This window comes from Xenopus tropicalis, chromosome 6, assembly GCF_000004195.4.
Source record: "Xenopus tropicalis strain Nigerian chromosome 6, UCB_Xtro_10.0, whole genome shotgun sequence".
Classification (NCBI taxonomy): Eukaryota; Metazoa; Chordata; class Amphibia; order Anura; family Pipidae; genus Xenopus; species Xenopus tropicalis.
In genome coordinates, this window is record NC_030682.2 from 135,362,591 (window position 1) to 135,389,687 (window position 27,097).

The 27,097-nt window shown below is 37.8% G+C and overlaps 1 protein-coding gene across 1 annotated transcript in view; it reads right to left on the minus strand.

Annotated features, from left to right (window-relative positions):
- The window catches only part of csmd3 (CUB and Sushi multiple domains 3), a 657,789-nt gene that overhangs the window by 504,333 nt on the left and 126,359 nt on the right, over positions 1-27,097 (minus strand). Inside the window, exon 4 of the mRNA XM_018094906.2 lies at positions 20,299-20,493. Coding sequence (XP_017950395.2) covers positions 20,299-20,493 — 195 coding nt within the window. The remainder of the gene's footprint in view (positions 1-20,298; positions 20,494-27,097) is intronic.

A 27,097-nucleotide genomic window follows, 5' to 3' on the forward strand; every position in this document is an offset into this window, starting at 1 on the left:
ACAGTACCTTGTACTTGATCCCAACTAAGATATAATTACCCCTTATTGGGGGCAGAACAGCCCTATTGGGTTTATTTAATGGTTAAATGATTCCCTTTTCTCTGTAATAATAAAACAGTACCTGTACTTGATCCCAACTAAGATATAATTACCCCTTATTGGGGGCAGAACAGCCCTATTGGGTTTATTTAATGGTTAAATGATTCCCTTTTCTCTGTAATAATAAAACAGTACCTGTACTTGATCCCAACTAAGATATAATTACCCCTTATTGGGGGCAGAACAGCCCTATTGGGTTTATTTAATGGTTAAATGATTCCCTTTTCTCTGTAATAATAAAACAGTACCTGTACTTGATTCCAACTAAGATATAATTACCCCTTATTGGGGCAGAACAGCCCTATTGGGTTTATTTAATGGTTAAATGATTCCCTTTTCTCTGTAATAATAAAACAGTACCTGTACTTGATCCCAACTAAGATATAATTACCCCTTATTGGGGGCAGAACAGCCCTATTGGGTTTATTTAATGGTTAAATGATTCCCTTTTCTCTGTAATAATAAAACAGTACCTTGTAATTGATCCCAACTAAGATATAAATAATTCTTATTGGATGCAAAACAATCCTATTGGGGTTAATTAATGTTTTATTGATTTTTTAATAGACTTAAGGTTTGGAGATCCAAATTACGGAAAGACCCCTTATCCAGAATACCCTTGGTCCCGAGCATTCTGGATAATGGGTCCTATACCTGTAATAAGTATTTTTTTTTAAAAACATTTTATTCCATAAACCAAACCGTGAAAGTCTTCCCCAAAATCAGCTAACTGAGGTGAGAAATCATGAACGTTTTTTGCATTGTAGAAAATGTAACACAATACAAGTCTATGGGAAAGTCCTGTAACTCATTCAGTAGAAAATACTAGGAAAGAAAGAAAACCATTTCCCAACAACGGACATTTTTTCAATGGTGAAAAGATTTTTTCCCAACCTACTCAATAAATTGGCCTCTTCGGAAAAAAAATGTTTTAGAACAATAATAAATAATGGAAAGCTTTAATTGCTTTTCACTGGTGATAGAACGTGAAAAGATGTGCAGTTTGGAAGGGAGGGAGGTACAAGTTTGTCACTTATTTCTTTAGGATCCAAATCATCTCACTGATAACAGCAAGCCAATATATATATTAATTGAAAAGTATGAGTGCCATAGTAATACCCCCAGGTGCCTCACACGCCCTTACCTGGTAGGAGGCAGGTTTTTTTTATAGAAAAGGTTATAAATTCTTGGAAAAACCTTCTAGCAGATGTGGCAGAGATTAATTTAGAGCACTGATCCCCAACCAGTGGCTCGGGAGTAACGTCTAGCTCACCAACACCTTGGATGTTGCTCCCAGTGGCCTCAAAGCAGATGCTTATCAAAACTTGGGCAAGTAATGGTTGCATAAAAAACAGGTATACTGGCAAACAGAACCTCCTGTAGGTCACCAGTCCACATAGGGGGTGCCGAATTGCCAATTGTAGCCCCTACTTGTTAGCCCGGGAACATTTTTCATGCTTGTGTTGCTTCCAGTTTTTTTTACATTTGAGCATAGCTCACAGGTAAAAAAGGTTGGAGATCCCCGAGTATGGGGCCTCCTTCCAACTATCCCTTTAAATAGTGATTCCTAACCAGTGGCTCGTGAGCAATATGTTGCTCACCAACCCCTTTGATGTTGCTCCCAGTGACCTCAAAGTTGGTGCCCATTTTTTAATTTCTGACTTGGAGGCTTGTTTTGGACGCATGTGTACTGCTTAACAGAGCCTCTAGTAGCCAGTCCACATTGGGCTAATAATTAACCATTCTGAGTCCTTATTGGTCACCTACTAGGAAAGTTTTTGTGCTTATGTTGCATCCCACCTTATTTTTTATTGAAATGTGGCTCACAGGTAAAAAAGGTTGGGGATCCCTGCTAAAATCATGTAGTCAATGGCAGGTGTCCCTTTTACAATTAGAAGATCTTCCTTTGCTTCGTGGTTTTAGAGGTTTTCAGATTATTTTACGCTGACTTTTGTGCGACAAAAGAAAAAGTTGTGGTTATCGTGCGACAAGTCAAAAAAGATGCAATTCTCACGACTTTTCTGCAACTTTTTTTCCTTTGTGCTTCTTCAGTTCAGATCCTTTCATAAATGGGCATTTGTAGAACCCCCCCCTTCCCATGTTTCTTAACACACTCCAAACATACAGGTAGGTTTAATGGATCCTGACAAAATGATTAAAGCTGTTTGTGAATGTGATAGAGGCTTTACAATTTAAAAGTTACTGATGTGTGGACTGATGTAAATAATGTATAACTCTATAATGCACTATGGAATATAATGGGGTTATATAAAGGATAATAAAAGTTAGATGGCAAGCATTTTTCGAAATGTTTTTTGGTAGAAGCAGATTTTATGTATGAGCGCACATAGAGATGCAAAAAAACCAAAGGGCCTGTGGCGATTTATTTGGACGCTGTAAGGAGTTAACGAGAATCCTTCCTGCGAATATGAACACCATTAAGCAATATCCACACAGTCATCACCTGAGAACAGACACAGCTTGCAGTTTGTGCTCTGCTAGTGTGTTCAAGAGTGAAATAGCCTTTGAATATTTCATCGTCATTGAGTACAAAGTAAATAACTTAAGCCCATATGCTTCCTCCTATTTTCTAACTTCCCTGTGTACAGCAGGATATGAGTTCTGCAAATTGCTGAATCACGGAGTGTTCCCACCAGGAGAGACATCTGGAAAGGCGCTGCTAAATCTCTCATACAAACCACTAAATATACTTGAAAAAAAAAATAAAATGTATTAATTACCACGTTTGGTTATTTTAAGTAGCTTGAAATGAATCAGTTGCGCGCGTTGTGTTTTTGTGACTAGTAAGAAGAACATTCAGTGCCTTTTTTATTATTAATGTAATCAAATCTGAAAAATACAGACGCGGATAAGCTTCCTGTTCGCTACTTATGTAAATAATCTGCTATCCTTGTAGAATAGAATCAGCACTTCTGTCATGAAAATGAACACGATTTGACACCGTGGAAATCCGGCATTGACAGAGCATTATATTGAAGATGACCAGTTCCTATTGATATGTCAATCATAAAACAACAAGAGAGATAAAAAAAAAAACTAAAAAAAAAAAAGTCTTTGAGATGATTTCCAAAACAAGACATTACTTATTTGATTTTGTTAAATCATAAGAAGAAACAAAAAATTCCCCAAATTATATATAAATAATGTACCTTATCTATATGGTTACTAATAAAAAGCTGTGAAGATATGAAAAACAAATCTTTCTAAACTTCTCCAGTGATAAGCCAACTTTGTTGGCTTCTCAGCTCTGTTATGGAAGGACATGTTGAGCTGGCCTGCTGCAAAGTACCAATCAGTGCATGGTGCACATCAATAGTGTTTTAGTATTTTTGAGTATATAGTGGAGACTCACAAGATCAAATAGTTCCTAGTATTCATTGAGAACACAGAGTTAACATATAAGAAGTTTGGAAACACCTGTAAAAGACCTTAGGGTAAGAGCCCATGGAGCAGTTACTTGCAGGGATCAATTGCAGGCAAGTACCCGCTCCAAAAAGGCTTTCCATTGGCAACAATAGAAGTTGTCAGTAGACCGAAGTCACACAAAGGTTCTTCCTGCAGGCAGCTTTGCGCAACTTTGGAAAATGAAGTGATGTGAAGAGACCAGAGACTTCTATTGTTGCCAGTGGAAAGCATTTTCGGAGAGGTTATTCTCATGTGATAGCTAGGGATGTAGCGAACATCGCCAAAAATGTTCGCGAACCCATTCGCGGACTTTCGCCAAAACTCGCGAATATCCGCGAACTTTGCAAACCCCATAGACTTCAATGGGAAGGCGAACTTTAAAACCTAGAAAAGCCATTTCTGGCCAGAAAACTGATTTTAAAGTTGTTTAAAGGGTGCCACGACCTGGACAGTGGCATGCAGGAGGGGGATCAAGGGCAAAAATTTCTCTGAAAAATACTTTGTAAAAAAAAACGCCAAAAAAAAACGCAAAAAAAACCCACCAAAAAATAACGCCAAAAAAAACGCAAGCTATTCCTATGTATACGCAAAGGCGAAAAACCGAAGCAAAAAAACGTGGCGGAAAAAACGCGGCGCAAAAAAAAAACGCGGCGAACCCAAAATGGCGAACATCGCCAAAAGTTCGCGAATTTGCGGACTTGTGAACACCCGATGTTCGCGCGAATTAGTTCGCCGGCGAACAGTTCGCTACATCTCTAGTGATAGCCGAGATCTATCAGGGGCAAGTACCTCAGGGTTCTTACCCTGAGGTATCATCCAGCGGGATAATTACTCTACTTGCTACTTACAGAGCACAATCTGGCTGCCTGGGGACCTTACTGCTTCATTAGGCCGATGGCACAGCCCACCCTTATTTATACACATAATTTGAACTTTCAAATTTGTCTTCAATTATTAACATACACCTGCTCTTTACAATGGGCCCAGTATACAGAGAGAACTTCATTATCTAAAGCAATAGATAAAAACTAATCCATAAACAGCTAACTTCCCATGACCCCGCAATTATACATATCTAAATATCCTTAATTCTGTAAGTATTCACTTATTGCCTCTCATGTCAAGTGTTCCCGATGAAAAAACTGATGGAATCTGGTTTAGGACAACCTTTTCTGAGTAGTCTTTATTATTATCATCATTTATTCAGTATTAACAGATTTTATGCATCACTAAAAAGATCATCATCCACATAAATCGCTGCCCTAGAGGTACTTACAATATCCTACAGCACATGCTAAAGGTACTAGCTATTTCCTCGGGATCCAATTAACTTGCCTGTACATTTTTTGGATAGTGAAGTTTGGAAGGAAAATAAAATCCTTATGGAAAAACCAACACAGACATAGAAAGAACATAAAAGCAGTAGACTTCAAAAATGAAGGGTCATCTACAAGTGTGGACCCAAATTGATGGCTTTCATTAAAGATCCTTACATCCAAAGATGCTCCTTACACTTATATATAGAATCATGAGAGTGCCTATTAATGCTGGGGGACCTTGGTAGTTCTAGTTTTCTTACAACAAATTGCATTAATAGGTCTTTCAACCAGCATATTGGATGGTATTAGCATTAGCACGAAGATACTAGCACCCAGATGAAGACATTTGCACCCAGCTTTGGGATTATACACATTCTGGGAATTCTGGGAAGAATCATTGCATTGTGGGCATAAAACATGGCCATAAACTGAATACTGCACACTGCACCCGGTAAGTAAATGCCCTTTATGGTCTCCGAGACCTAGGGGCTGATTTACTAACCCACGAATCCGACCCGAATTGGAAAAGTTCCGACTTGAAAACGAACATTTTGCGACTTTTTCGTATGTTTTGCGATTTTTTCGGATTCTGTACGAATTTTTCGTTACCAATATGATTTTTGCGTAAAAACGTGAGTTTTTCGTATCCATTACGAAAGTTGCGTAAAAAGTTGCGCATTTTGCGTAGCGTTAAAACTTACGCGAAAAATGTGCAACTTTTCGCGTAAGTTTTAACGCTACGCAAAATGCGCAACTTTTTACGCAACTTTCGTAATGGATAGGAAAACTCGCGTTTTTACGCAAAAATCGTATTGGATCCGAAAAATTCGTAAAGAATCCGAAAAAATCGCAAAACATACGAAAAAAATCGCAAAGTACCGATCATTACGAAAAAAACGCAATCGGACTCCATTCGACCCGTTCGTGGGTAAGTAAATCAGCCCCCTAGTGAAGACAGTAGAAAGTCCTTAAAAGCTTTTGATCTGTTTTTTAAGTGTTTCTGCCTTAAAATATAGTGCATTCTACCTATTGTAAGCGTGATTATATTGTAAAGGTGGCAAGGAAGGAGTGTCACATATGCTTTATGTCTTTAAACAATTGCCATGGTTTCTATATGTGAGACATCTGACTGGGAAGCTGAACCCACACACACCCAACAGACACAACATAATTCTACATTAGATGTTTCAGAAATCTATTTGCTATTTCTTTTCAGAAAAGATTTATTATTGTGACCTCTCAGGCTTTTTTGTTAATGGTTTGGTGGTTGTATTCCAAATAGCTGACTCACAGTGGAATTAGCTGGTTAGTCCAGGGAAATGAGACTGTGACAACATGAGTGAGTTGTTTGCTGTGTCAGAGACACGTTTAGGAACTAAAAAACAAAATATCTTAAAAACAGGAAGAACAAATTATAAATACAATATCTGTTAATTAGCTTTTATTCATCATTTACTGTATTATACTTTAGTCTATTTTCTCATGCCCGGTGCAACGTGAAGCCTACAGCCCCCTTTTGAACCCCACCTTCCCTGATTGTTCTACCCCTTCCCTTCAGTAACCCCCAATAACATGACTCTCGGGCATAACTTTGGATGGAAAGCCCACAGCTTTTATTACAAGTAAGGTATTGTTAACAAGATAAACTGTTTTAAACTGGATATAACTTTACATTATGGATTTTCACATGAACCCCCCCCCAGGAATGCTTGCCACAGTAACACCATACCAGATGTACCTGCAGTGCCAGCCACATTCAGCAGCTGCCTCAGATAGGCACGTGTTAGCAGGCACCTTAACTCCACCAAACCCCCGGGATCCACCACCAGAGAGTTCCCATAACTGGCTTGCAGCCATCTTACCACCGGGCCCTATTTTGCAAGCATTCCTCCACCCAGCTGTGACAGGAACAGGAAATTATACCTATGATGAAAACAACCACAACAAACCAATGTAAAATTGGGGAGGGTGGGTGAGATGCTGCTTGTCCCGGTGCTACAGAGAAAAGGCAGGGGCCCTCCCCTTCCAGTGACATCCTACTGCTTCCCCCCGCCTCTTCCTTCACTCTCCCAGCTACCTGTTTTGGCACCCCGCAAGGCTCCGCCCCCAAGTGCCCAGGTACGGAGCGCCGTAACCATTTAAATATATATATAACGGCACAAATGTAACAGCTAAATCATTAAAGGCAGTGGCCCTTAGTCGAGATTAGTCATCTGAGGTTCAATCATGGCTACCGTGGGCTACTAATCTTCCCAAAATGTCTGGAAAAGGAAGCGCCACATATAACTTTGCACTGTTTCAGGAGATTAGTCGCCCGCAACTAATCTTCCATGTGCCATTGCCCAGACCAAATAAAACAATGCAACAAAACCCACCGCATTCAGTATTTTGTGCTTTTCCACTTCTAAATTACACTTTTGATACTGTCTCATTAAAGATTTTTCCTGAAATGGAACCTTTTAAAACATATTCCTGTAAATACTTCTCTACTTCTAAGAATTCTTTCAGCTGATTGAATGAATTTCAAGCAGTATCTGCACATGCATGTACTTATTATAAATGATATAATCGAAAAATGATGAAACAGCAAAGTTAGAGAAAAGGAAGGAATTACTAAAAATCAATACTTTCCATTGTCAACAGCAAAAAATACAATATCCCACTGGTAAAATGTGTTTTAATGTACAACAATACAAATCAGCTTAGCAAAGATATTATATCTGCAATGGAATAAAATAGAAAAATATGATGGCTCTTTGAAAGGTGGAAGCATGCAATTATATACAAATGTGAAACAGTTTATAGTGGTAATACTATATTCTACAAATGCCAATGGTTAAAACAAAGTATTTTTAATATTTTTAATACTCACTATATGTCTCTTTAGAAAAATTAGCATTTTTAGCAAAGGTGGCCACAGGGCTAGAACTAGGGGTAGGCAGAAGAGGCAGCTGCCTAGGGCGCAATGATTAGGGGGCGCCAGGAAGGAGCCTCTGCTGCCTACCACTAGTTCCCCTACTTTGCCATTGCCCCGCCGCTAATGACAAGCGGCGAGGGCAATGACCCAAGGCATCACACCCCCCCCGAACTGCACATGCGCGCCAACGGCCTGGGTGGCCATATACAGGTAGATTCTAGCTGCCGATATCGGTTCCTTAGACTGATTCGGTAGCTAATTGGCCCGTGTATGGGCACTAACATCAGGCCTGCCCGACCGATATCTGGCCTGAAATCATCCAGATCTCAATTGGGCAGGTTTGATATTTAGTTGGATAGGGGACTGCATTGGCTCGTTGATGCAGTCCCAGAACCGACGGACACCTATACACAGTGTTTGAATTTGACTGGGAATTAGCCTGATATCGGCCACCCATAGGTGGGGATTTTGGAAGAAGATTTCCTCACTTGATGACTTCGCCAGGCGAGTGTGTACTCGCCACCTTTAATCAGTCAATAAAAGGTCCCATTTACTCCTCTTTTCCACACTTAAAAACATACACAGATCAGGGTCAGTTCCATTACAACCATTCAGTGCATCTTCTGACTCAGGATGAAAGCTGGACCATTTGGATGAAAACCCAGGCAAACATGTAAAAACTTTCAAACTGCTTGCATATATACCATGATGGATAAAATATGCTAAATTGACTTTCCTTCCCTTGTCATTATCTTGATTGCACCAAAAACAATAGACTTCCCTGTAAAGTTTTTCCTCTATAATAAAACAATTCTGTGTAACCAATAAAAAATACTTAACTCTGGAGCGCCCTCCTCTGTCCGCACTTCTCAGATGAGGTCTTATGGGGTAAAATAAAATAAATAAAAAAAAATAAAAAATAGCGTAATACAGTAATGAGATATTAATAATCACCCCTCTAAAACGTGTTTATATCTAAAACAAATCTAGTGAACACCGCTACTAAATTTACTTCACTTTTCTGTGAAAACACATAAATACAATCCACCGCGAAATGTGAATTTCCGTATTTCACATTTTTCCGTGACTTCTTTTTATCCTTAGCCAATTGTGCATATACTTACAGACCAACACTGTGGTCTTGGAGCTTGTAACAAATTCCCTCGTGGTTGAACTATAACTCCCAGCTTCTCTTTTTCCACTTTCTCCTGCTGCTGGACAAATATACAACGGACATGTGTAAAATCCTAAAACTTTATTCTAAAATATATTAAAAGTTGAAACTCACAAACGCCATAAAAATTGCACCCATCGGGAGTCCTTTTGTAAACAGCGTCGGATCCTTGCTTGCTTATCAGTCTCTTTATGCGATCTGCAGTACTCGCTTTGATCCTGGCTTGCAAATCTCTCCGTTCGCGTTCTCCCTTTGGCGTCTCTCTCCACCGCTGACGCGTTTCGCCGACTGGCTTCCTCTGAGCGATGATGTCATGTCCCTTGGTCCGTGTATTTAAGGGGTCCCACAGTTAAAGTTTTTAAAAACTTTATCAGTCCAAAAGTCTCTTGATTGCACCCTCCAGCTGAATCTCATTTAGTATTAGGTAGTAATGCTACAAACCATGATTGAATAACATAGGTTGTATAAAAGAGGAAAAAATATATAAATAAATAAATTATAAAACCATTATTATTTTTTTGGCGTTTGTGAGTTTAAACTTTTAATATATTTTAGAATAAAGTTTTAGGATTTTACACATGTCCGTTGTATATTTGTCCAGCACCAGGAGAAAGTGGAAAAAGAGAAGCTGGGAGTTATAGTTCAACCACGAGGGAATTTGTTACAAGCTCCAAGACCACAGTGTTGGTCTGTAAGTATATGCACAATTGGCTAAGGATAAAAAGAAGTCACGGAAGAGTGTGAAATACGGAAATTCACTTATTTAAATAGACACGAACTTTAAACATTTCGCGGTGGATTGTATTTATGTGTTTTCACAGAAAAGTGAAGTAAATGTAGTAGTGCTGAATGAGTTCTATGGTATTATTAGACATCATAAACTTTATTTAGTGGAAAAACAGAATTAATTATGTGTATCCAAGGGGATAAACTTTATGAATGAATGTTTTGAATCACATTTAGGGGTTGAATTACAATTTCAGCTGAAATAATATGTTCACACACTATACTCTGTATTTACTTTTCTTATTTTCTAAAGCGACTTGAGAAGGCAGTATTGACTTTGAAGAACGTTTCAAAGTCCCAGCCCTCTTTGAAATCTACATCAAAATCAAGAAGAGATGTCTTGCTTTAAAAGGTGTGCAGGTCTAGGAGCCCAAGAGACAGCCCTGTTCTTTGAATTTGCACTGCCGCTTACAACACTATAAGAGCTTTCAAACAATAAATAACAGGGGTGACATGCCTCGCTAAACTCTTAAGTAGATTTTAATCCACTGTGTCCCAATGAGATTTCTGAAAGCACTAAACTGTAATTTAGTAAGAATCCCTCTGTTTTGGGTTAGACTACAGTTATGAATTATATTGAAAGGGGCCCTACAGGGAGTTTTGCAGCGGGCGACTAATCTCCCCGTGTGCCAGAGCCCTAAGGGGTAATTATATCTTAGATGGGATCAAGTACAGGTACTGTTTTATTATTACAGAGAAAAGGGAATCATTTAACCATTAAATAAACCCAATAGGGCTGTTCTGCCCCCAATAAGGGGTAATTATATCTTAGTTGGGATCAAGTACAGGTACTGTTTTATTATTACAGAGAAAAGGGAATCATTTAACCATTAAATAAACCCAATAGGGCTGTTCTGCCCCAATAAGGGGTAATTATATCTTAGTTGGGATCAAGTACAGGTACTGTTTTATTATTACAGAGAAAAGGGAATCATTTAACCATTAAATAAACCCAATAGGGCTGTTCTGCCCCCAATAAGGGGTAATTATATCTTAGTTGGGATCAAGTACAGGTGCTGTTTTATTATTACAGAGAAAAAGGAAATCAGTTTTAAAATTCTGAATTATTAGATTAAAATGGAGTCTATGGCAGAGAGGCTTTAATTAATTTGGAGCTTTCTGAATAACGGGTTTCCAGATAAGGGGTCTGATACCTGTACTTACATACATTAGCTATAGCCATTGGATTTTCGCAGATTTATCATTTTTTATAACCACGACTAAATTCATTTCCATTAATAGCAGTCATTTACTAAAAAAATCAGAATTTAAAAAAACGAATGGAAAAAAAATGAAAAATATGACTTTTTCAACTTGCTGAACGAAAACCGAGACTTTTTTGTATTGTCACACAAAAGCCAGTGTCAAAAAACTACCAGAAACATCTAAAACCACACAACAAAAAAAGATCTTCGAGCTGTAAAAGGGACACCTGCCATTGACTTCTACAAGATCTCAACAAGTTTTAGCTAGTGTATTCTTGCATTCGAAAGGTATAATAAATTAAATTGTATAATAAATCACAACAAATATGTATTTTCTTCAAGATAAAAGTTTTCGTGTCAAAAAAACCTGATCTGAAAAAATCAAGCATTAATAAATGCCCCCCCTTAATGTTGTAATTTCTGCTACATGGACCCATTGAAACTTGTGTATTATATTAAATAATGGACCCCCTGATGTAAAATAAAAGAGAGGAACACTTTTAAATGTATTTATATTTTATGACATAATGCATGACACTTTCATTTAATTTACTAATAATTTATTGCTTGTCTGAAGATATTTGCAGTCCCGTTTGCCAGCCTCCAAGCAGATTTCAGACACTTCACTTTTCTTCTGCTCATCAACTCCTCATAATTTGCTAGTGTCAGATGAGAAGGGTGGGGGTCATAAAAAGATGTTGACTATTCTTCTCTCGGGCTTATGCCACATGGACAATTGCTGATAGATAATTGGAATGACAAGTAAGCACCAACAAGAAACAACATGGTCTTTAGGGCAGACTGCAGGACTTCAAGAATGGGCAAACCTTAATGCATTGAAAGATCTAAATGAGATTGCAAGCTTGTAGGGCAGTCACGGTGCAAAAATACAAATGGAAAGTGTTTTGGAATCCATAAAACAAACTGTATGTTCTTCACAGATGACTAAATGACTTAAACAGACTGAGTTCCTGCGGGCACGCTGGAAAATATAAACACATTGCCAGTCAGAAAGCAAAAGCAGTCCTGATTTGTAAGACGTCATCCATCTCCAAAGAAAAGGTTTAAGGAATATCATTTTGTAATCTCAGTCCTTGACTTGCTCTGAATACGCATTTTGATACTCCTCTTGGTTATCATACCAGCACCGAATGGTTTTGTGCTCTATAGGTTTATTTTTTTGCTAATATGTGCTCCCCTATTAAAACGGAATGGAAAACTCATGGTCCTACATTTCCAATATGCAATATTCACTCAATGTTGGGGGTGATCTTTAGTCTTTCCCGGCGTAAGAAAATGATTGATCAGCGCACAATGATTGAACCTGATTATATGAAAGTGTCCACGATCCTATGCACTGTGGTGGCCACACATAACCTTGTGGAGATCCAAGGTATGTTTGTTGGTTGGCCTCATTGCAACCAATGAACACTTTCCTCTACCACCAAAATGGAATAAACGTATCACTGTGCTAAATGATCTATTTGAAATAATATACTGTACCTGGTTAGACTGAAAAATACTACAATTAAGTGGCAGAACTTAAGTGATGCATATGGGCCAAAAAACTCAATGGGAAAAGAATGTGTAGCTGTGAGAGCACTGCTTTTGAACTATAAAGCCTAATTTTTGGATTAAAAAGCTGCATGCTATGTCACTGATTTATTTTAACTTCTATGCTGTATTAATTAAACATTTTTTAATTCCAGATAACCCATTCTTTTTGTATTTTATTCATATAGCAAGATGTTTGGTTGGGAGGGTCCACCAACCAGTGTAATTAAAATGATAACTATTATAACTAAATTATAACTATTTATAAAAAATAATATTATAGTTATTTAACACTTAGGGGGAGATTTACTAATCCACAAATCCGAATCCCAAAAGGGAAAAAATCGTATTGAAAGCGAAAATTTTGCGTCTTTTTCGGCACTGTCAGGATTTTTCGTATTTGTCGCAACTTTATTGTATTTTGCGCGACTATTTCGTTGCCATCGCAATTTTTTCGTATTGAACGATTGTAAACGGCGAAAAAACCAATCCGACGGCAACAAAAAAGTCACGGAACATACAAAAAAGTTGCGACGGCAGTGAAAAAGTCGCAAAAATACCGATCATTATGAAAAAAACGCATTCGGAGCCTTCGGACTGTTCGTGGATTAGTAAATCTCCCCCATAGAGTTGGTATTTTGTAATTGTCGTACAATTGACAGTGTCAAAAACCCCCCCAGAAAAGCTATAAAACTATGAAGCAAAGAAGGACCTTCCAGCTGTAAATTAAAGTTGCCATTCTTCTACAACTTCTACATGATCTTGACAGGCTTTAGATGGTGTATTTTTGCTTTTGGATTTTTTATGGGTTTGTCGCGTAAATTATGAAAAAAACATTTTTTTCCCCATGACCAAATCATAGTTTGTCACCTGAATCGATGTGTTACTAAATGCCCACTATAGAGTCAAAGAACTTTATACCACATACAGAATAACTAGACTGTAATAAGAGCTGTGGGGAATGATGGTGCTATAATAATAATAAATAAATCTATAAATATTAGGTAAGCGTTGCTCCATTCTTTCATTGCAGCTCCTACTCAACTACTCAAGAGTAAAACTGAAGATAAGTAGAGTCAGTATGTTCTGCACACACAAAAAAAAGCAATTCCATTCAATTTACCAGGTAAAATGAATGGAAGATAAAACACACTTGTACGTAGAGGAGAGGATTTCCATTTAAATGTGATCCCAGAAAAATATATATTTTCAGTAAATGCTCTTTGTTCTGATACATTTCAGTCAATTTCATATTCAGGTTAGAGCAGCTCAAAAGAATGTTTTTTTCTATTTTGAAAACTGTTAGTGAGAAATGCTTGAATGTTAGAAAAACATTACAAAGATGATGATCAAACAGTTTTCAGAAAAAAAAACCATGCAATAGATCTGTCTAGATAAAGGTCACCCAGTTTCTTTACTGAAGGTTAGATATCTGTTACACCATTCACTGAAGAACAGTTTGTGATTGTAATACACAGTCACTCATTTTATAACTGTTAAACAGTAGAAATTTCGGTCTATGCTGAATTGTAGTAACTGTTGTTACTTGGATGAAGATAAAATAATTAAAGCTATTCACATGCAGTTTATCTAAGTTGCCAATAATGTGATAACTAAAGTGAAGATGAGCAAAACAGGAAACAATTAACTCTGCAACTGGGTTTTAAGTGATTCAAACAATGCAATTTGATTAGTTCTGGTTGTGCAAATCAATACTGATTGGCTTGAAGGCAACTGTTTTGAAATGCTAGATAACTGCTGCTGAAGTTGCATAAACTCTCTATAACAAAGAGGAAACATTAGATCGGGCTATTGGGAATTCAAATACTGTATACTGAGACAGAATAGAGAACTTTGAGATGCCCCACAAATGCTAAATAAGGGCATTGACATCAGAGCACTAGAGGCTCCCCCTTTAGGTTAGAGGAACAGAACTTTCATTTGAAGCAGCGTAGGGGGTTCCTCACGGTGAGGGCAGTGAGGTTGGGGAATGCCCTTCCTAGTGATATTGTAATGGCAGATTCTGTTAATGCCTATAAGAGGGGCCTGGATGAGTTCTTGAACAATCAGAATATCCAAGGCTATTGTGATACTAATATCTACAGTTAGTATTGATGGTATATATAGTTTATGTATGTGAGTGGATAGATAGGTCAGTGTGGGTCTGTATGTGAGTGGATAGATAGGTCAGTATGGGTCTGTATGTGAGTGGATAGGTCAGTATGGGTCTGTATGTGAGTGTATAGATAGGTCAGTATGGGTCTGTATGTGAGTGGATAGATAGGTCAGTATGGGTCTGTATGTGAGTGGATAGATAGGTCAGTATGGGTCTGTAGGTCAGTATGGGTCTGTATGTGAGTGGATAGATAGGTCAGTATGGGTCTGTAGGTCAGTATGGGTCTGTATGTGAGTGGATAGATAGGTCAGTATGGGTCTGTAGGTCAGTATGGGTCTGTATGTGAGTGGATAGATAGGTCAGTGTGGGTCTGTATGTGAGTGGATAGATAGGTCAGTGTGGGTCTGTATGTGAGTGGATAGATAGGTCAGTATGGGTCTGTATGTGAGTGGATAGATAGGTCAGTATGGGTCTGTATGTGAGTGGATAGATAGGTCAGTGTGGGTCTGTATGTGAGTGGATAGATAGGTCAGTATGGGTCTGTATGTGAGTGGATAGATGGGTCAGTGTGGGTCTGTATGTGAGTGTATAGATAGGTCAGTGTGGGTCTGTATGTGAGTGGATAGATAGGTCAGTGTGGGTCTGTATGTGAGTGGATAGATAGGTCAGTGTGGGTCTGTATGTGAGTGGATAGATAGGTCAGTGTGGGTCTGTATGTGAGTGGATAGATAGGTCAGTGTGGGTCTGTATATGAGTGTATAGATAGGTCAGTGTGGGTCTGTATGTGAGTGGATAGATAGATCAGTATGGGTCTGTATGTGAGTGGATAGATAGGTCAGTGTGGGTCTGTATGTGAGTGGATAGATAGGTCAGTGTGGGTCTGTATGTGAGTGGATAGATAGGTCAGTGTGGGTCTGTATGTGAGTGGATAGATAGGTCAGTGTGGGTCTGTATATGAGTGTATAGATAGGTCAGTGTGGGTCTGTATGTGAGTGGATAGATAGGTCAGTGTGGGTCTGTATGTGAGTGGATAGATAGGTCAGTATGGGTCTGTATGTGAGTGGATAGATAGGTCAGTATGGGTCTGTATGTGAGTGGATAGATAGGTCAGTATGGGTCTGTATGTGAGTGTATAGATAGGTCAGTATGGGTCTGTATGTGAGTGTATAGATAGGTCAGTGTGGGTCTGTATGTGAGTGGATAGATAGGTCAGTATGGGTCTGTATGTGAGTGGATAGATAGGTCAGTATGGGTCTGTATGTGAGTGGATAGATAGGTCAGTATGGGTCTGTATGTGAGTGGATAGATAGGTCAGTATGGGTCTGTATGTGAGTGGATAGATAGGTCAGTGTGGGTCTGTATGTGAGTGGATAGATAGGTCAGTATGGGTCTGTATGTGAGTGGATAGATAGGTCAGTATGGGTCTGTATGTGAGTGGATAGATAGGTCAGTGTGGGTCTGTATGTGAGTGGATAGATAGGTCAGTGTGGGTCTGTATATGAGTGTATAGATAGGTCAGTGTGGGTCTGTATGTGAGTGGATAGATAGGTCAGTATGGGTCTGTATGTGAGTGGATAGATAGGTCAGTATGGGTCTGTATGTGAGTGGATAGATAGGTAAGTATGGGTCTGTATGTGAGTGGATAGATAGGTCAGTATGGGTCTGTATGTGAATGGATGGATAGGTCAGTATGGGTCTGTATGTGAGTGGATAGATAGGTCAGTATGGGTCTGTATGTGAGTGTATAGATAGGTCAGTGTGGGTCTGTATGTGAGTGGATAGATAGGTCAGTGTGGGTCTGTATGTGAGTGGATAGATAGGTCAGTGTGGGTCTGTATGTGAGTGTATAGATAGGTCAGTGTGGGTCTGTATGTGAGTGGATAGATAGGTCAGTGTGGGTCTGTATGTGAGTGGATAGATAGGTCAGTATGGGTCTGTATGTGAGTGGATAGGTCAGTATGGGTCTGTATGTGAGTGTATAGATAGGTCAGTATGGGTCTGTATGTGAGTGGATAGATAGGTCAGTATGGGTCTGTATGTGAGTGTATAGATAGGTCAGTATGGGTCTGTATGTGAGTGGATAGATAGGTCAGTATGGGTCTGTATGTGAGTGGATAGATAGGTCAGTGTGGGTCTGTATGTGAGTGGATAGATAGGTCAGTGTGGGTCTGTATGTGAGTGGATAGATAGGTCAGTGTGGGTCTGTATGTGCTGGGTTTACTTGGAAGGGTTGAACTTAGTCTTTTTTAATTCAATGTAACTACTGTATGTATCTATGGGTGTGAGTGTTATTGGTTATAAGTAGTTATAACATTTTCACAGTGTAAGCAACTTTACTCTAGTTATTCTAGTATAGCCACAAAGCTAAAATATAAATGTAAAATGAGATATGGTTATATTGTGCATAGTTATTTTAATAGGGTATTTGGGAGGGCTACTTCTATTCTTGCCTAGTCTGAGCGGTTTATGTTAGATATCTGATGCGTCAGGGCTCTAAGGCCAGAGACACATGAGGAGATTAGTTGCCTCGCCATTAATCTCCTCTAGCGACTAATCTTGTGTGTTTCTGGCTTTACATCCAGTAGTGTTTTTGTGTTTAAAGCATATTTGAGCCCCAGGTCTGAGCGCACCTAAACACATTAGCTAATGGATTCCATTATATTCCGAGGTGTTGTACTAATTGTACTAATGAGCATTCCGAGTTGCATTTCATTGCATTCATATTACTTAGCGGTTTTTTTGGACATGCTGAATTTCCTTGCACACTGAAAAGCCAATACATTAAAAGGTTGTGTTCGTAACTTACAAAAATGCGCTTAGTTGCATTTAAAAAGTTCATACAAACACAATATATGCATTCTTACGTGCTCAGCATACATTTTTAGGAACGTTTTTTTTTTTAAAAAAAGCCTCATAGCATCAGGTTCTGTATAGAAAGGATAGAGTCAGAAGCGGTAAGAAATTAAATTATTTAGAAACGTAATTTTGAGAAAACCATTCGTTTGCGGAGATAATTAGGGACATTAATTGCTGCACGTTCTTGTGATATATCTGCATTACCAGACTTTTACAGGATACTTTATCATAGTGCAGTTAATAAAGCCAGGGGTATTTATTTTTGGCAGGACTGCTATAAATAAAATAGTCAGTTTTATAATGCTTTCATTAGTCTCGCTGTTTGTCAGTACATTCAATGTATTTTACTAATTACTTTTGATAAGATGAATTATGCTTACTTAAGATTTTTCTTTTATTAGCTATTACTGAAGCCAGTGTTATACAAAATAACTTATTTTCCTTGTTTCCTTTTACTTTTATTCTGCATTTATTCCAATACATTTGGTCCAATTAATTACTGGCATTGATCATTGATAAGATAAGTATTTATTTTTATCACATTATAACTTTTCTGATGCCTATGGAATATTTTTCTGATGCCTATGGAATATTTTTCTGATGCCTATGGGATATTTTTCTGATGCCTATGGAATATTTTTCGATGCCTATGGGATATTTTTCTGATGCCTATGGAATATTTTTCGATGCCTATGGGATATTTTTCTGATGCCTATGGAATATTTTTCTGATGCCTATGGAATATTTTGCCTATGGAATATTTTTCGATGCCTATGGGATATTTTTCTGATGCCTATGGAATATTTTTCTGATGCCTATGGAATATTTTTCGATGCCTATGGGATATTTTTCTGATGCCTATGGAATATTTTTCTGATGCCTATGGAATATTTTGCCTATGGAATATTTTTCTGATGCCTATGGGATATTTTTCTGATGCCTATGGGATATTTTTCTGATGCCTATGGAATATTTTTCTGATGCCCATGGGATATTTTTCTGATGCCCATGGAATATTTTTCTGATGCCCATGGGATATTTTTCTGATGCCTATGGAATATTTTTCTGATGCCTATGGGATATTTTTCTGATGCCTATGGGATATTTTTCTAATGCCTATGGAATATTTTTCTGATGCCTATGGAATATTTTTCTGATGCCTATGGGATATTTTTCTGATGCCTATGGGATATTTTTCTAATGCCTATGGAATATTTTTCTGATGCCCATGGGATATTTTTCTGATGCCTATGGAATATTTTTCTGATGCCTATGGGATATTTTTCTGATGCCTATGGAATATTTTTCTGATGCCTATGGAACATTTTTCTGATGCCTATGGGATATTTTTCTGATGCCTATGGAACATTTTTCTGATGCCTATGGGATATTTTTCTGATGCCTATGGAATATTTTTATGATGCCTATGGAATATTTTTATGATGCCTAGGGGATATTTTTATGATGCCTATGGGATATTTTTATGATGCCTATATAGATAGTTTTTCTCATGAACCTGAACCTGGTCCATTATGTCATTAGTTTCCAACACTCTGGCCCCTTTAGTGACAGAAGGCTTCTGTTGGATGGAAAGTGGTTGCAGTAAGGAATCTGGCCATGTAGTGACAGTCTACCACATATTCCAAGTTGGTGGGTCAATTATGTTAAAGCAGAAACCTATTACTCAATTTTCAAATTCAATTTTTTTAAAATTCCTTTGAATTTGGGGACCCAAAAATAATCTAGAGGGCATCATCATGATCAGGTTGTGCACTTGAATAATTATCAAATAATTGATAACATGGTCTCTCTAGAGAGAGAGATTTCTTATACTCCATAAAAAAACATCTCTGTAGAGTTAATACAGGTATATCTTTGCACAAGCCCTTACTTATACAGTATGAAGATCATCTTATAAAACATAAATAATAATATATCATGCATATATATATAAGTTAGACTGGAACATCCTCAAAAACATGTCTCATACCGCAGAATTGTTAAATCAGGAGTCCCCAACCTTTCTTACTTGTGAGCCACAGTCAAATGTAAAAAGACTTGGAGAGCAACACAAGCACCATAAAAGTTCATGGAGGTGCCAAATAAGGGCTAAGATTGGCTATTAGGCAGCCTCTATGCACACTATCAGCTTACAGGGGGCTTTATTTGGTAGGAAATCTTGTTTTTATTCAACCAAAACTTGCCCCCAAGTCAGGAATTCAAAAATAACTACCTGGTTTGGGGGCACTGGGAGCAACATCCAAGGGGTTGGGGAGCAACATGTTGCCCCTGAGCCACTGGTTGGGGATCACTGTGTTATAGGATCATAGGAGTTGACATTAAGACAAACTTTTTAAAAATCCTTGTGTTTGCCATTGTCTGTTGTTGCATTCTGTGTCACTGCTATAGTTCTTATCTAAACACCAGCCATTACCAAACATTATTGATGGGCACTAGGTATTAATTTCATCACACTTGTTCCCACTTGTTCAAAATTACATAAAAGATCCTGGCAATTATGGCCTTCAGCTATACTCTACTTAAACTAATTATATATAATAAAGCATATATATATATAAGGGCATTACACGTAACTTCACCATTTCATGACTTATATAACGGCAGTGGGCCTAAGGTTATCTACATGTCTTATGATCAGAGATTCTATCTTTATGTTCTTTATAAATCGTTGCTTTTTTTCATCTGCACGTCAACTTTTAGAAATAGTAGCAAAGCTTTAACTCATGGAGTGAACGTGGACAGCCTTGCTAAAGTTAAAATATTAATTTATATAGTCCCCTGCTTTATATATATGTTGCTCCAAGATAAAACAGCAAGAGTCGTACCTCTACATATAGGGACAGGAAAATCCCAAGTTGCGGTACTTGCAGAATTAGCAATACAAGTGAGCTGTGGATGTCCATCCAAAATGTAGCCAGTTACACAGCTATAACGGACTTTATCTCCGATTTCAAACTTTGTACCAGACAGGACTCCTTTAGGCGGAACTCCGGGATTTCCACAGGACCCACTCCGTAACTCTGCGAAAAAAAACATAAACATTTTTATTTTCTAATCTAATAAACATTGTATGACACTTCACAATCAATTCAAGTACAGGTATGGGACCTGTTATCCAAAATGCTTGGGACCTGGGGGTTTTCCGGATAAGGGATCTTTCTGTAATTTGGAACTCCATACCTTAAGTCTACTAAAAAAATTTAAATCTTAAATAAACCCAATAGGGTTGTTGTGCCTCCAATAAGGATTAATTATATCTTAGTTGGGATCAAGTACAGGTACTGTTTTATTATTACAGAGAAAAGGGAATCATTTAACCATGAAATAAACCCAATAGGGCTGTTCTGCCCCCAATAAGGGGTAATTATATCTTAGTTGGGATCAAGTACAGGTACTGTTTTATTATTACAGAGAAAAGGGAATCATTTAACCATTAAATAAACCCAATAGGACTGTTCTGCCCCAATAAGGGGTAATTATATCTTACTTGGGATCAAGTACAGGTACTGTTTTATTATTACAGAGAAAAGGGAATCATTTAACCATTAAATAAACCCAATAGGGCTGTTCTGCCCCCAATAAGGGGTAATTATATCTTAGTTGGGATCAAGTACAGGTACTTTTTTATTATTACAGAGAAAAGGGAAATCATTTTCAAAAACTAGAATTATTTGCTTATAATGGGGTCTATGGGAGATGGCTTTTCCGTAATTTGGAAATTTCTGGATAACTGGTTTCCGGATAACGGATCCCATACCTGTAATATAGTTGTGTGATATTATATGCAGTATATAGCTTACAACAAGAAGGAGTATATTATGCCTTATGTCATGTTCAGGAGCTGAAATACATTAACCATGTATATTTATTGCTTTGACATTTATTTTGAAGTAAAGTCTTGTAATTAAATTACTATATTTGACTGTGTATTGGTTTATCTATGAAAATTTTCCATGCAAACCTGAAAAAAAAATGGTTAGGATACCTGCCCAATGAATGTGATTTATATTCATTGGGCAGATATCCAATAAGGTGATTAATTTAGGGATGTGGCTAATAAAATCCAGGCAACAGGGCTGAACTGATTGCAGTTTAAATAAAATGCTAACAGTGCTGCCCTGTAACATGTATTTTTATATGTGTCCCTGAATTTTCTCGTGATCTGGTAACACTACCATAGGCAGTTTTTTATAAGCCAGTCAGTTGCCTTCAAACTCATTGCAACGATCAGGGCTTCATCTGTAGTTGTGTCATCGTGGACTCTTGTTTGGCAACTAGTAACTGTGCTTCGGGTAGGAAGTCAAGGTGTAGTTTCACAATATAACATTTGTACTGATGGGATAGCTTTTGGGGCCTGTTAAGTTTTAGGCTTACCTAACTGAACATTTTTTAGATTTTCTTGTTGTTGTTGTTGGCATGAGAAATGTCTTTCCATTTAGTATTAGCAACAGTAATATGCTACCAAAACTGTCTTATTTCAAAATCAAGTATAATGGAGTGTAATGACTTCTCTTGCCCAGAAAAAGAGCTTTATTCTCCAATGGGATACCTGTATTTCACTACATTTTTACTGATTATTTTGGTTAAACATTAGATTTTTTTCAAGGGTCTGATATAAAATTGCCAGTAAACTATGGAATTTTCCAAACTGCAGAAAGGAAAGCGTAACTTGAATGTACATTTTAAAACAAACGCAAGTGTTTGATTCCCCTTTAAATAACTGTGCATTAGTAAAGTTAAGCTTTTGTAGCATCAGCAGGTAAAATAATAAAACGTCTCGGATAGGTGAGTAGGTTTTCTTTTGGAGGTAAGTGAAGCCTAAAATATAGAGTTTAACACTTGGAAGGCGTAATTGCTTTTCAAGGCACATTAAGCAATATTGAATTTATGTAGCAGGGTTGCATCATTATCTTTACTGTTTGGTCACTTATAGCTTGGGGGGTATGGGGATGTAAAATAAAGCATCTGATTATTCAATATTTTCAACAAAACTACTTTTTTTCAGCATTACCAGAATCAAAGTGTTATACACACAGTACTAACAAAAGATACATGAAAGAACATTTCCCACAGAGTCTTATTGTAACTTCCAGTTGCACAACGGAAAAAGTACTTTGTAGTAATTACTGTGAAGGAACAGAAAGTTTCAGCATTCTGATATACAGTATTATCCCTTCTCAGGAATCGTCTGGATCCTAGGCTTGCCCAATTTGGGGTAAGGAGGAATACCCACCACTTCACCAAATCAGATGCCTTCAAAGGTGTCAAATGGAAGGTGAGTCCCATAGAAAATTTCTTGGCCTACATATTGTCTTGGAAGGGGAAGGTTCTAAATTAACCGATTTCAATGTTTTACCATTAACATGTAACATGTATGTTAATAAACGCTTGTGTTTTGATCTAGTACAGGTATGGGATCCCTTATCCGGAATCCTGTTATCCAGAAAGCTCCGAATTACGGAACGTTTGCCTCCCATAGACTCCATTTTAATCAAATAATTCAGAATTTTAAAACTGATTTCCTTTTTCTTTGTAATAATAAAACAGTACCTTGTAATTGATCCCAACTAAGATATAATTACCCCTTATTGGGGGCAGAACATTCCTATTGGGTTTATTTCATGGTTAAATGATTCCCTTTTCTCTGTAATAATAAAACAGTACCTGTACTTGATCCCAACTAAGATATAAATAATCCTTATTGGATGCAAAACAATCCTATTGGGTTTAATTAATGTTTTACTAATTTTTTAGTAGACTTAAGGTATAGAGATCCAAATTACAGAAAGAACTCTTATCCGGAATACCCTTGGTCGTGAGCATTCTGGATAACGGGTCCTATACCTGTATGATCCACAAGACAGAAGAAGGGATTCCAATTGAAGCCAAAACTCTTTGCCTGAAGGGCCTTGAACCCTCCTCAGTGGTTTGGTATTCCACAGCTAGTTTCAGAAAGATACAACTCATTCTAAAGAGGATAGAGCAAAGCAGTGATCAGTTCTAATTACAATGTGCAGTACTTGGCTTAAAAATCAGCACACAATTACATCTGGTAAAATGCCATTCACTTGGGGTGCCAAAATATTAGGCTCTTCCTGTGATTGTAATCACTTACAAGATACAAGATAATTTCAGGATTGCCTGTTTAACAAATAGGCCTACTTGCCTAGTTGTATCGCCCACAGATGGCATTAAATCTACTCACTCTGGCACACCTAAATCAACATTGCCACAACCAGTGCCAGTGCAGCTATTCAGCCCTCTATTGACAAATTTGATGCAAGTTATAACACATGCTATGCAATTTAGACCCCAGTACTGCCCTTAGGCTGCCAAGGTGATGCCGCTCCCCCTAACTCCTCTGCTCTTAACTCTATAGCATTGGAGTGTGAGGCAAGGGAGGGTTGTATCACTAGTGCAGAAAAAAGCAGTTGCACTAGAAGAGCTGAAATTCTGATTTCAAAATCTGAATTTCAACTGTTTAAGTTACCAGGAGTGGCTTTTGGCCAAATTTGGCAACCTGTGGGGTACAGCAAGTTTCTCAACTGATATTGGGCAAAAATGTTGCATTTTGGTTTATAAAAACATGACAGTCAGCAATGAAATTCAGCACTTTGTGAATAGTGCCATTTTTGTAAATAAGTTTTTGCAATTTGCACGACATAAGCTTCACCCTCTTGGCTTGATGTACATGGAATCTCTTTACAATAAACAGAAATTTATAATATAAGTTAAGAAAAACATGGTGGAAGCCTATGATTAAGTGTGCGCAAGCGCACAAAACGCGTTAGGCGTTCAGCTTTTTAATGAATCAGTAAAGGACTGTTTTTAAAGCAAAACCCTTGAGTCCGGAGCGCTTGGTGTTCTGCATTTATGCATCTGGTGTATATGGTGTACAGTTTACAGTGTTGCACTGATGTGGATGCAAAAGGGTGTGGCTTTATGTGCCAGATGTTTCACTTAATGTTACTGCATCTGTGTCAAAGCTCGCAATAACCAACCTGAAACCTGGTCATTTCTTTTTGAAGGGGGGGTGCTTTATTTTCCACCATTCACAACTGAAATCCACTTGTCTCAAAATAATCAGGCAAAACCAAGCTTCGGGTAAAGCTAAGTGATTGGCACGCAATCAAAATGAGAGCAATTTTTGTTTACCTCTGTATACAGATCAGGAAAAAAATAATAATGATAGGGTATCTGTTCATTTTATTCTATTCAACCAAAACCCTATATTGCCTGAGCAATGCACAGTGATTTTAATGCATTATGAAAATTAATTATTTGGCTCCACGGATGAGTGACAGAAAGGACACTTTCGAAATATTGTTTATATCATGTTCTGTTTCCCAAAAAAGAGTGTGCTGTGTAATGATTATAAATAGAAAAAAAAAATGTTATCATAACATCAGTCTTGCATGATTGTATTCTTGATGGAAAAGTGAGACAAGCTAAATTGCTCATTATTTCACCGAGGTTCTGCATTATTTTGTAAGCATTGCAGGATTTGTTGATCTGGAGCCCTCTGCTGTTCAAACGTCGGTTTGCGGCTTGCCCAAGTGTTTCAGAGAGCAGGAATTTAATAAAAATATGTCAGATTAAAGTATTTTTACAAGTGTGCCTTTGTGGTTTGATATAAAAACACAATTAGCATCTTATATGACTTCTCAGAAACTCTAGTGTTTAATTTCTAATGCAGATATTGAAATGGGAAGGAAGAAATCCAGTATGATAGCTATATTGCAGTAATGGTCACTGATACACACATGGTACACAATAGGGCAAGCCAGTGATGGCTAGATTATAGGAATATAATACAGTTCTTAATACAACAAATATCAGGCTGCTTTGCTCGGCTTTAGACAGACAATGTTAACAGATTTCTCAAGCAAATCTGATTGCCTCACCTACTGAGCTTGCAATCAAGACTGAATGCATAAAAAATGTATTAAGATCTTAAGATCCAATGAAGTGCCAGCTGGTTATTTGCTGAGGATGTTATTTGTATGATGAATGACCTATTTTTACCTGCTATCAAAAAAGGAAATAAATAGGTATTATATGAACTGTGACTGCAACTGCATAGGAATTAACCCTCAATTGCTACTCAGCATAGAATCTATGGCTTTATGACATCGGCATAAAAGTACTTTAGCCTCAATGTAAATTCTTCAATTCTGGGTCTCTTTGATATATGTCAAGACAAGTGTTACAGGATAAAAAAAAGACACTAAAAGCTGCAGTCAGGTGATCCCAGTGGAGCCAATAGAAGGGCAACCATATGGGGGTTTTAACCTTGAAAGCAAGAAAGTTGCAGGTAAAACTTAGTCCCTTTGCTATACGTATATTGAAGCAGTAGAATCTCTGATGAATCGCATAAGTCAGTGTAGGACTGGCCAGAAGGGATGACTGTGACGTAGTTGGCCAGCTTGAAGTATATTGCAATATATGGACAAACAATCCCTGTTTTGTTCAAAGGGGAGAGCATTGCTTAGTAGCTTAATGCACAGAATGTCTTAATGTTCCATATATATTGATAATGGGTGAGTGCAGAGGATTTCTTGTTGTTTCATTATATGAACTGTGACTGCAATTGCATAGGAATTAACCCTTAATTGCTACCCACTGTAGAATCTATGACTTTATGACACCAGCATAAAAGTACTTTAGCCTCAATGTAGATTCTACAATGCTGGGTCTCTTTGATATATGTCAAGACAAGTGTTACAGGATAAAAAAGACACTAAAACATACAATTGTTGAATGTTAAGTTTGTGATTTGCACAGGTTGGGGGGGGTGTGCAAAATAATGTTTGCATGGGGGCCCAGGCCCCATACATTATCCCCCTGTCTACTGTGTTAGCAGAAGTGCAGAACCTATACTGTGTCCACAAAAAAAGATTGCCAGTAAGTTTTCACATTTGTCTCACCATGTCCAGACACCATATTTTGAGTCTTAAATCCTGCTTCTAGATGGTGCTAGAGAACAAAGAACAAAGAAAAGAAAGCATAGACCATTCTCCACCTGGTGGTAAACATATAGAAACAATAGAACCCATAGACCATGCTCCACCTGGTGGTAAACATATAGAAACCATAGACCATTCTCCACCTGGTGGTAAACATATAGAAACAATAGAACCCATAGATCATGCTCTACCTGGTGGTAAACATATAGAAACCATAGACCATTCTCCACCTGGTGGTAAACATATAGAAACAATAGAAACCATAGACCGTGCTCCACCTGGTGGTAAACATATAGAAACCATTAACCATTCTCCACCTTGTGGTAAACATATAGAAACAATAGAACCCATAGACCATGCTCCACCTGGTGGTAAACATATAGAAACCATAGACCATTCTCCACCTGGTGGTAAACATATAGAAACCATAGACCATTCTCCACCTGGTGGTAAACATATAGAAACAATAGAACCCATAGACCATGCTCCACCTGGTGGTAAACATATAGAAACCATAGACCATTCTCCACCTGGTGGTAAACATATAGAAACAATAGAACCTATAGACCATGCTCCACCTGGTGGTAAACATATAGAAACAATAGAATCCATAGACCGTGCTCCACCTGGTGGTAAACATATAGAAACCATTAACCAT